Genomic DNA, 12,304 nt, shown 5'->3' with positions numbered 1-12,304 from the left:
AAAGTGGATCATTTAGCCTTTTATAGTTTCCATTTCTGAGTCATGATGGTCCGGCAGGCAAAGCGACAAGTGTCACGATGGTGCGTCACGTTGAATTAACGCGGCGGTGGTCCTGATGTGAACGACACAACGAGAACAATTACGTGACGTGAATAATGATGCCGATAATTGAAAATGTATCCAAAGCGGGATTTTAATGTTTCATTTATTCTTTATTTTACTAAGACGTTCCGATTGATCACTCTGAGACTCGTGGTCACGGCAGGAGCAAGCAAATCATATTTAGAAATAAATTAATTCATGGCAGGCATATTAGCTTGACACGGGCTAATAAAAAATAAATAAAGAAAGAAAAATAATTGAAGGATTAAATGTTGAGCCAAACATATTATGCGTGCATATTTTGTCACTTCTATTTTCTTAGGTTTAAAAAAGACTTTTGAATAACTGGAGAGAAATCCCAAAAGATTTTCAATGCGGTGGATTTATTTATACATAAAAGCATTTAAAACAAACAAAAAAAAAGGGCGTGGGTCGTCCATTAGCCCCAAGAAAATAGTGGACGAGATCCATGTTTTTGTGCGACAATTTGTCGCCTTTACTATGGCTGACGGAGGCATGAGTCAGTGAACTCACGTTTATGAAACGGGAAGTCAATTTTCTTGACAAAAAAATATGTTCTATGCGGCCCCGCTCGTCAAAAACGGAATTCTGGTCAATATTGTCTTGGTGCAATTGGAATAAATCAGCAAAAGTCACCCGTTCTCAGGCGGCGGCCATTTTGCCACTTTGGTGTCGACTGAAAATGACATCACGGTTGCTGAGCGTTCAAGCAACGACCAATCAGGGCTCAGCTCGCAAATGTCACATGAGAAGTTATGCGACTACAAGGACCAGAAAAAAGACGAGATGAGATGCTAACCTGGACACAGCGTGGTGCAGGTCACTCTCTGGAAGGGCGGGCCTTCACAGAAGGCTCCTCCATTGAGGGGCGCAGGGTTGGTGCAACTCCGAGTTCGGCGCTGCCAGCCCCGCCCACACTTTGTGTTACACTCGGACCATTCGGTCCATAAGGACCACCCGCCGCTCACTGACATTCAAAGACGCACAACAACGGGAGGCGTCAGGAAAATGTGCACCTAACAATCGCACTCGCATCATAACATCGACAGCACATTAATAACGCAAACATTTGTTTTGCGAGTCGACAGTGAAGACGAGGGCAATTTTGTGTTACCGTAAACAATGAGCGTTGCCGTGCTGCTGCGTCTTTTGGCCACCACGTTGCGAGCCAAGCAAGTATAGTTGGCCGTGTCGGACAGGCGGGCCTGTTTGATGATCAGATTGTGATCGATGGTGATCAGAAAGTTGGAGTCCTGCGAAGGGTCGATGACGTCTTCGTTCTTCAGCCAGTCCACCTTAAAGGAGACAAAACCGGATTATTCAATCGTCATACACGCACGAAACGTCCTTGAGAAGCGATCAAAAATTAATCTCAACATTCCGGACATCCTTCCAAATCAATAATCAAAAACCTCTAACGGGATGAAGAGAGCTCTTGCTAGGATAGCTTTAAACGAATCCCCAAAATAATTAATAAGGCTTTCAGGAGAACAAAACGTTACGCAAAGAAATGAAAACGAGTAACATCAAGTGACGGCCAATTGTTCAACAAACTTATTTAACATCCACCCAGTGTAATATTTACACCACCTTAAATTTGCGGTAAAGGCGATTAACATTTTTTTTTTCTGTAATGTTTACGCAACAGTAAGGAGAAATCGTCATTGCGAAAAAAAAATCGGAAAAGTTGTACCTCAGCCGTGGGCATGCCTTCTGGTGGGCGACACTGCAAGAGGACTTCCTGCTCAAGTCGCACCTCTCGCCCCAGCGGCTCCTGCTCAAAGTTTTTCCGCAAGTCTACGGGGCAGAAAAACACATCTGCAGTCAATGAAAGTTGCTTTGTGACAACTGGAAGACATTCGGCTTATTGCTGACATGCAGAACATGTACCGTACGGTTTCATTTGTTTGCACGTATACTTGACAGATGACATGGGAAAAAAAAACTAAGAGGATTGAAATGAAGTTGCCCAAAACTGACAAGCAATGCGGACGTAGGCGCGATTGCTCTTGGTGGTGCCGGCGGAGCTCCAAGCGACACACTGACACCAGTAGTCCTCCAACCCGAACAGCTCCTCAACTTGGGTCCTCGACACCGAGATGTCAACCTCCCTCACCACGAGGCCTGCGGGGAGACGACGAACCAGAGCGAGGATGCACGTCAACAACGAGTTGGCTGCAGGCCAAATGCAGTTCTCGTGCACATAAAATCTTGAAGGAGCTCAAGATAAAATGAGGATGCCGGTTAGCTCCGTGAAAATACGAGGTGACATTGTTCCGTTTGGGTCGTTTTGTTGGCTGCTCACCTGTGACCTGGTCCAAACTCTCTCTTGTGACGTGGTCATTTTGGTTGACCCACTCGCCGTTGCACTTGAAGTAGATCTGCGTGGCCGGCGATGCTCGGCACCCGAGCTGAACGGGCCGGTTCTTCACAATAAAAGCATCCTCCGGTTCGAGCAGAAATTCCGGGAGAGGTTCTGCTGGTGCTGATGGATACGAGTCCGGGAGAACCTCGGCGTCGCTGTAGTCGCTGCTTTCTGAAAATATTGACACAGAACAGTTTCGCAGCGTTGACATGGATGGAAGTTCTGTGGTTGAACCCGGCAGGAATGTGGTCAATAAAAGCCGTCCGGAGAAACCGCAGCAGTCGACGTTTCGAAATAAGATTGGAGCGGATGACCTTCGCTGGACGGGCAGCTCTGATCCTGACATTATCGGGTGACATGTTCAGCGCCACGCATCCCCGCTGACATTTGGCAAAGTGGTTTTGCTCGTAGAAAGGACACCACCTTCCATCCTTTTAGTTGTTTTTCCAACTTTTTTTTTTCTGTCTTTAGAATTCAGGAATGGACTCAATGCACCTTTTATTGTCAGGTCCGGATGTCGATAATAGAAGCCGCGTCCAAAAGAATCACACTGATGGTGTGAATGCAGCAATTTTGAAACGAAATGTTCTGAAATATCTGTTCTTATCCTTTCTTGTACCTTTGCACTGTTGGCAGTGTGTCACTTTTATTTCTTTGTTTTATGAAGTCGCCATTGTCTCTGTGGGATGGTATGATGAAACGATTTACGTAGCTGACGCAGCGTTCGCCAGTCCATCAAAGCACCCGGCAGTGGAAATGCAAACTTGATGAGTGTTTCCCGGATGATCTGTTGCCAAAGCAAAACCAAAAACGAGGAGGGAGGAATAATGTTGACTTGGTGGGGTTACCTTTTTGTATTCCCATCGGAGACTTTATGACAGACTGCGGCAGCTGAGCAGTAACGACAGTGCAAGCTTCAACATTTTAGCCGATAACTGTTTTCATTTATTTTATTTTACATAGTCCCAGTGGTGCGCAAAAAAATTCCATCAATCTGTTCAATTCATCATTCCGTGAAGCTATTCACATTCAAACACGTCAAAATGCCACAATGCCACGGCTCGGCAACCTCAATTTCGCATCCCCGTTTGATAAAATACAAAAAAATGTTTGGAGGCGGATATTTGGAGACTTTTAACAAGGACACTCGGAGCAGGTCCATTTTTCTGGTGTTATAAATGTATCAAGCTCAACACGATCATTTATTCCACAACCTTAGAACAAGAGAATCTACTTAGAGAGTTGCAATCTATTTTAGGAACGCGAGCAGTTCTCCACCAAGCACCCTCTAGCCCACTTTTCCCCCTGACAGACTCTTTGCTCAGACATTAGAGCAAAGCAAAGCGGAACACAGAAAGTGATGGCAAGCAGAAGTGCAACTTTGGGAGCCACTCAAGCCAAGATCCGTCGGATTCTAATGAATGGTGGAGGATGAGTTGAAGTACTTTCTCTAAACCCAAAGTCATCCATTAGTCAGACATCCTTGCAGAGCGTCTCAAGTTATCCAAATAATTTCTACACAATGGCACATACTTGACAAAATGTTTTAACTAACCTGTAAGTGCAACCTAAACCAAAAGATAATACTCGAGTGCGTGACTTAAGCCTTCGTGCACAAAAACGCCATTAGTGGCGATGTCAAGTAATTAAGTTCACTAGCCCATAGATAGATCAGCTCCCTTTTTACTGAAAAATGAATTGGCCCCATAAACGGCACACATACCAGTTATTATCTTCCTCCACTTCAAAACTTGTTCAACAAAAAACGGTCTTAAAACCTTTCACACAACTGTTGGCCTTGTAGTAGAGCTTAAGGTGAGAAAATGTCTAAAGCAATGAGTGGGCAAGTGATGCATGCGAGAAATGATGGATGGCTCAATGTCAGAAAACAAACAAAAAAAAAATCCCAAATAATGTAAAGCAGTTCAGTGATTAGTGTGTTCCATCAAGTTCCACTATCAATTTTCACTCCTATAAAAGAAATACTTCAGAGTTTGCATTTTGTGACATTATACAAAAAGAAAATAAACATATACTAGTTTTACATTCTAATTAAATAAATAAATGAATTGTATAATTATATTATATTATTATATATGCATTTTTAATTAAAATTGAATACAAATACAGCTTCAGGGGGGACGTTGCCGGTCCTACCCTAAGGAATGACCTCCCATTAAATGTTAGGCAAGCCCCGCCCCCTTTCTGTCCTCTTCTAAAACCTGTTTGAAGACACATTTTTATTCTCGAGCTTTCAACTCAACACGAGACTGTCACTGTTCTGCTGTTCTTCTGGCATCTATTGTGTTTGTGCGTTTTAATTTGTGTTCTAATTACGCGCTAATTTATATGTCACCATATGGAAAGCGCTTTGTTGCAGCTCCAGCGGATGTGAAATGCGTTATATCAACAAAATTGTATTGTATTGAATAATGAGTGCAGATCACGTGACCAGCAAGTGTCCTCCAACCATTTCAAAACAACTTGATCTCACCGAGATATCAGTCAGACATCAACTCCTCAAGTTACAGCAAGTGATCCCGTGCATAACTTTGCTAAAAGTTCTCCGCAAGATTGTAAGTGCAGCGTGCACTCGCAGGTGCGCACGAGCGTGAACAAAACGTGAACACATCTGAACAAGGAGCACAATTGTAATGATGCTTCTCTCACGCCTTCTCTCTGTTTGTTCTCTCTCCCTCCGTCCTCTTGCGAGAATGTCGCCTCGAGCCTTTCAGACTTTGAATTGTCTGTCAATAACCAATTGTGTTGCTCCTCCCCACCCCTTCACCCACGCACTCTCTCTTTGCCCACCATTGATTGTTCGGTGTTCAAACATCAGTTGGAAAAAACACAGCCTGTCACTCTTCAGGCACGGGGAGGGCGGGCGAGGGGAGAGTAAGGGGGGGGGGGGCAAGAATGGCACCAGAAACAGCCCAATAGAGCGAGATGGTGGTTCACTTAAAAAGAAGGAGAAAGGAGCCTGCAAATGTGGATAAACCTCTTACTTGATGTGCGTGTGTGCGTGTGAGTGTGGGGGTGCGCGTGTGTTCTGGGCCCAAGCGCACTTTAATTAAAACACTTTCAGATGATGGAGGTAAGAGAGCAACAGACAGCTTCTTTCTCTTGCCCAATCTCTTCCAGGGATAATGGAGCTGGGAGGTTTTAAGTGGAATCTGTGTTTTTGGGCCAGTGTACAAACATCCATCAGAACTCAGCAGCCGGCAATTTGTGCAGCTCGGACGAGACTTCAAGACAACAACTTCTTGCAGTGCGCCACAACGAGACTTTTATTGCTCTAATGGTCGACAACAAACACTTGAAAAGTACTGACTTCCTGACAGTATTTTCAACAAATTTATGTCCAGAGACACGACATGCTTAGTCACGCTCGTACTTTTCTTGTTTGCAGAAGCATTTCAATCTTGTCATTTATTTTTGTTAATAATCATCACAAATATACAAACATGGCTCAACGCAAATGAGCACAGATTTGATAAAAACCTTCAGGATCAATAATACTACAAAATGTTCCCAAAAATGTGGCTCGCTAATTGCAAATGAGTTTTTGTCAAAGTGCACACAAAATGTAAAATACTTAAAATGCGTGCAAATATTCTCCTTGTAAGCCTTTTCTGTGTTTGTACAGAATGTCAACTGTTTTTTTTTATTTAATGTCCATTATTGAGACACTTTTTCAAATCATGATAGCATAAATGTTGTTGTAATTTTGGATGATTTTCTAAAAACAATTTAAAAAAAAAAAAAAACACAACAAAGCCAAGAAATAAAAAGTCCAATTGCCTCGATTCAACCTTTGTGGAATGCCGTGACCTGAATGAAATTTATTCTACAGACTACAAACCCCTAAACACAGTTTGCATGTACATTAAAAGAACCAAGCAAGCCGTTTTGAATCCACTTTCCATTTTTAATGTCACACCAAACGTGGACCACTTGAAAATGCGGCTCGTTCAACTACGTCTGTGAGCGCCAAGCACAATGAAAGCCTCAATGCCGTGTAATCCACGTGACAGTAATGGAACGTGGCCGCACAAGAAGGCCGGACTGGAGGTCTGCACCAAAGTGACACGCTGGGAAGATGAGAAGGCTCGGCCCCGTCGGGTCAAGAGCCACTAAGCGACAAGTAGAATGAAGAGAGGACGGGGCGAGAGGAACCTGAATGGAGTTGATATCTGATTATCCCACAAAATGGCCTCTCACGCTCTCACTTGCGAATGCTGCCGAAACACACATTCCGATTTGTGGGGTTTTAGTTCACTGCTTTTATTTTGTGCTCCACCACGTCTGTCCTGCGTGGCTTTACCTTTCTGGGCGCCACCCATTCGCACCTGCATGCTATCTTCAATCAACTACTCTTCAAGAGCCAGTCAGAGCGACGTGCACGTGCCAGATGAGGCCCGATCTCACAGAGGTACTTTGGCTGACACTGCAGTCGAGGGATGGGCAAATGAAACTTTTATGAAACATTGAAGCGATCGGTTCAAAATGGTTTGAAGCTTCAAAGCTTGAGGTCGGGGAGAAATTACAATAAAGAGAATGTAAGCCTACGCAGGTTTTCCCCTGTGCAATATATTTCAGGTGTCCTCCCAGGATAGAAAAAAAGCAAACAACAAACAGCAAATCACTCCTCCTTCCTCCACTTGAGTTGGGTGCCTGACATAAAAAAAAAATGCTTCTCATCTCTCTCCCTCAACTCCAGTCTGGCCCGCTGGATTTAAACGACTTCAGTAAACACACAAATAGCGACATTAGCCCACAGCCGTCAAGTACGAGCGACTCACTGAGGACAACGAGCCGTGTGAACAGAAAGCCAAAAGTCTCGTTCCGGTCGATACAAATGCGCATGTCGTACTTTCAGGGATGGCATTGAAGACCAGCGTTTACGATTTATTTTGTGGCGAGGAGAACAAAGACAACAAAGGCGACACAAAAGCCATCAGAAAGCAGCATGTAACATTGACTCGTGTCATATAGGCAACAAATCGCACTAATGATCAGATTTGCAAAGAAACAACTTCCACAAATACCAGGCAGGTCGAAAGCAGCAAGGATGGATGAACTGAAAACTGTCTCTCCTTGACTGCCTTAAAGGACAATTTCATTGAGTGATTTACGAGCCAACTGACTTCATCATCATCAGTCAAAATAAAAATCCACGGGGGTGGGCGGGGTGTGAGAGAACAAATGCAAATAGTCTTACGTTTTGGATGAAAATGACTGAATGCGGATTTTGGCGTGTAGTCACCTGAGTTCAGCTTTTACCCAGCAGCTCTTCTCAAATCAACAAAAGCAGATCGAGTGTGAAGAATCATGCAGTTTGCCCATCTGACAAAGTGCCCCCCCCCACCCCAGACACAAGTCATCTTTTAATAGTGAGTTGACTTGTAAACAAACACACAATTCATTGTGGTTCCCCAGACAGCGGGAGGCAGGAAGCAGAATTTGACGTCCCGTGAAGAGTGCGCACATCTAACGCTGTGAGTCCCCGTGGCTTTGACATGATGGCCTTGTTTGGATATTTTGATCCTGTCACCCACATGGGCGCCACATGCCTCGGACACGTTGTACTCTTCGCGAACAGACGTCTGACACGGGCGGCCGCTCACATTAAAAATTGTTTGATTCTTCCGACTCGTTTGTGCCTGTGCCACCATAACAAAGATCAACAAGTTCATGGAAATTCATCGTCGGAATATCAGAAATTGCTTTATTGTCATTGTACCGTGCGCAACGAGATTAGAGAGCTCCCCTCTCCAGTGCAATACAACAATCATTTCATTAAAAATATAAATAAAATTAATTAACAATTAAATAATGAAATGGAAAATCAATACGAAATTGGACAAATAAAAACAAATTATATAGCTGTTCTGCAAGGTAAGGGTGGTTGTGTGTGTGTCTGTGGGGGTGTGTGTGTGTGTGTGTGAGAGAGAGTTCAGCATGGAGATGGCTCTCGGAAAGAAAGGGTTTTTCAGTTGATTAGTCTTTGATTGGATGCACCTGTAGCGCCTGCCAGAGTCGAACGGGTGTGCGTTCGGGTGAGTATTGTCTTTGACGATATTGAGAGCTAATAACTTTGTTTGCTAGTGTTTAAAAAACGATGACAGTTTAAATCAAATAAACTTGAAGTGGATGCTAAGGAGTGGAAACTTGTTGAAAGTTCCTCAAAACAATGAAATCGTCCGACGTTTGAGTGGCTCCGTCACGTGAATGAATACACAAACACGGTAGGGTGTCAACGGTCCACGTTTGACCAACATGCAAGAAGCTTGTCATTGATTGTTCATGTTGTGCGTGTTGTGTAAATAGTCAGACACTTTGAGGTGTGTAAGAGTAAGAAGGAGAGGGAGAGAGAAAAGAAAGATTGAGATGAAAAGAAGCTTGAAAGCAGATTGGCAGTGGAGGAAGCAGACGAAAGAAATGCAAAGTGACAGAAACGCTTCGCTTGTCAGTCCAGCATGGCTCGGTGGTGAAAGCTGGTCATAGCAGACTTGATGACATGACAACCGTGCATGTGCTCACACACACACACACACACACACACACTCACGGTACAGACGTGAAACAATCGGACGCCCGTTTAAAGACGTTGGTTGCAAGCTGTTGTGACGTCAGCTCGTCCTTTCAAGCACAAACGTGCACGGTGACCTGAAGAAAAACATACCAGAGGACAGATCGTATCCCACCAATTTGCACGGGGCCCGGTTGCGTATTTGTAGACGGCTACAAACATTTTATATTTCTGCTCAGTGTCTCACAAAATATGTCTGGAAAATTAGTTTCAGCACACCTCTAAATGTTGAGAATCTTTATTGGTTTTAAGCTGCTATTTGTGGAAAAATCGTTTTTCATCTGATGTGATGCCCTCGTGAGCCTAAAGATGGGTGAGAACGCTAAAAAGACCATTTCTGTTTATTGTAGTAGAAAAATCAAAGTCACTTCATGTGGCAATCGAAAATCAGGCTCTAATAATCACACCGTCTCAAATGAAATCATTAACATGACATTGAATCGGTATGGACAAAAAACATTGAAATTGAAGAAGAAAAAATATGTGGGCCTATGTTCACAACAGATGTATTGCTTAAGAATAGATTCCACAATTCGTAGTGCCACTGTGATGAGAATCGATTTTATATACTGTACTGGCTGGTTTATATTTATCCTTGTGTGCAACACAAGGGACAGCCTCCTCGTGGTGAGGCTGCGTGAGTGTGTTTTTAAATGTGTGGCTAAGTGTGACTGCAAGATTGGGAGCGCTAAGAGGATTTGTGGTTGTGTGCTAGCAGCCAACCCACTGGTGCTAGCAATTGGACGGGCAAGGGGGCCGGCCCCTTTTTGGCTGGAAATGTATTCTGTCACAGCTAGAGGGCGCCACCCCCGCGGTGCTCATTAATCACAGCCCATCAAAAAGTGGCCCTGTGCCGTTTGTGTGTGTGCCCCAGAGACCTCCCGCTGCATGGGAACACGGAAGAAGGCAAGTAGCACAATCAATCATTATCAAAGGTATAGAGAGAGCGGCAGGGAGAGAGAGGGAGGAGGAGGAGGAGGAGGAGGAGGAGGAGGGTGAGACAATGTTGTTTTCCTATTATCCTCTCGAAATTACAGAGCAATGTCGCACTTGGAGGTCAGACGACGACGTTAGATGAGCCCGCCCGCCCGCGCGCGTGTGTGCGTGTGTGTCTAGTCATAACAGTACAGTAAGTGTTTTGTCGAAGGCGCCACTGCTTGTCTGCCCCACTGCTGTGCCGCTCGCTGCCTGATGAGTGTTACGCAGATCTGCCCAGTGTGGCTGGTTGCCATGGTTGGTATTCACTTGGAGCCAGTCCTCTAGAGGCCGGCAGTGTAACCACACATTAACTATAGTCCATGTGGTGGATTGTGAACGAAAGTGCTGTACATGGCAGCGAATCATCTTGTGTATGACTGATCTTTGGTCACGCACCTGACGGGATATATCGCGCATGCGCTGTTGCCTTGTATATGACGTGTGAGGAGAACAGTCAAAGCCACCGACAAGCTCGCAGTTGTCCCACGTTTCAGAATGTGTTTATGTGTTTTAATTTGTGTTCTAATTACCTGCTCATTTATATGACGGCACATGGTAAGCGCTTTGTTACTGCTCCATCTGTTGTGAAATGCGCTATATAAATACAATTGTATTGTATTTTGTTCTCTTGAAGAACACAGCAGTCCACATGCTTTGTTTTTTTTTTTTTTTTTTTTGCTTTGCATGTTTACCTTTGCACGAGTTGATTGGGACTATCAGTCCCTCCGTCATCCATACATATGTGCTTGTAGAATAAACCTGCGTGCGTGTGCGTACACATTGTGAAAAGGTAAGCAGTACGCTAGAAGTTGGGGCCACTTTAATGGGAGTAATTACATGAGAAGATGAGCTGCATTCCTTCCTGAGGGCAAGCAGATTATAGGCCTCTCCTCTCTGGGCCCCTGTAATTACACACACTCTACAGCCGCCCCTCCGCCAACAAACCCCCCAACCCCACCCAACCACCACTCACCAAAAGTGGCTCTATACTCATCACAGACTGTCGTAAAGTCACCCGCCTCATCACTCTACTCACAAAATCCCCCCAAAACACCACCTGACCTCCTCGTCCACAAACACAAGCATCTTTATATTAACAAGAGATTATGCAATTTATATTCAGATGCCAAACCCCATAAACGCAACTCGCACTAATGCATCTGCCTGGCTTTGTTTGTTGGGGTGTTTGTGCTTTGACAAAAGCCAAGTTGGTCCTCATGACCGCTCCTTGCTGACAGCTTTTGCCTTCCAGGTAAATCCGTACTGCTTCTAAACCCCACTTTGGCATCTCGCAGCGGCGCTCACACAAAGGAGAGGTGGACTTGAGCTCACGACCTCACACTTTATAGACCTGGTCAAAACCAGTCAGTCCACCCCAGTCGGGGATTCCAGTCAGACTGGAGACACACGGACTGGTAAATTACACATTCCTCACTTTGACACCTGAAATTGTTGCAAACAACTTAACGGTTAGAGATCCTGCTTCACTTTCATTTATCCTCTGACACTAAGCCAGTGTGGGACAACAAGGAGACAGTGTGTGTGTTTCTCAGGATTGCATTTATTTACTCAAATTATAATATCAGACCTCCCCCGTCCAAAAAAAATATATATATTCAATCAGGGTTTAAGCATCACCCACTAGTTCACCCTGATTTTTAATTATTATCCAGGAAAACAGTTTGGACAAGCCTCCAACTTTGTGGAAATCGTTTTGGGAAGGCCCTCAAAAGCTTAGTTGGTTAAGTATGGTGAGAAGAACTTGGGAACCACAACCCAATTAAACAACATTGCGCTACGACCACCTCAGAGATGGTGAATTTGGTCCTCACAAATGTTGTGGATGAAGCAATTGAAAACAATACCCGGAGATGCACTTGAAAATCTTGTAAGTCTCCCCAGAAGAGTGGATAAATAAAATTGAAAGAATTTGCACATTTTCTTTTCAGTAGCATTTTTGAGCGAGCCCAAGACACTCACGACACTTGATTTGAAAATATAAATCAAAACGCTTGCTTGTCATGGATACAATAATAAACGCAATGGCTTATTCTGCGGTGTTGGACACTTGAGTCAAAACAGGATTTGATCCACAATCAGCCAGCCTTTGACGCTTCATTCAAAGACAAGAACACTTTTTATGTCAGTCAATCGGATTTGTGCAAATGTATGCCGTTAAAGACGTTGGACGGTTGGTTGCTCTCCTAACTGGCATCTTTTGCTAACTGGAACACGAACCTTTCCTG

At 44.2% G+C, this 12,304-nt stretch overlaps 1 protein-coding gene across 3 annotated transcripts in view; it reads right to left on the bottom strand.

Annotated features, from left to right (window-relative positions):
- The window catches only part of unc5b (unc-5 netrin receptor B), a 43,280-nt gene that overhangs the window by 11,013 nt on the left and 19,963 nt on the right, over positions 1-12,304 (bottom strand). For all 3 annotated transcript variants that reach the window (XM_088304662.1, XM_088304663.1, XM_088304664.1), the window contains exons 2-6: positions 2,429-2,659; positions 2,104-2,247; positions 1,817-1,920; positions 1,238-1,418; positions 923-1,090 (exon numbers count right to left, since the gene is read on the bottom strand). In XM_088304662.1, the coding sequence (XP_088160788.1) occupies positions 923-1,090; positions 1,238-1,418; positions 1,817-1,920; positions 2,104-2,247; positions 2,429-2,659 (828 nt within the window). The remainder of the gene's footprint in view (positions 1-922; positions 1,091-1,237; positions 1,419-1,816; positions 1,921-2,103; positions 2,248-2,428; positions 2,660-12,304) is intronic.

This window comes from Idiotropiscis lumnitzeri, chromosome 9 (assembly GCF_059441095.1).
Source record: "Idiotropiscis lumnitzeri isolate Australia: NSW breed Sydney's pygmy pipehorse chromosome 9, RoL_Ilum_1.0, whole genome shotgun sequence".
NCBI lineage: Eukaryota > Metazoa > Chordata > Actinopteri > Syngnathiformes > Syngnathidae > Idiotropiscis > Idiotropiscis lumnitzeri.
This window is presented reverse-complemented; position numbering and strand designations above follow the sequence as displayed.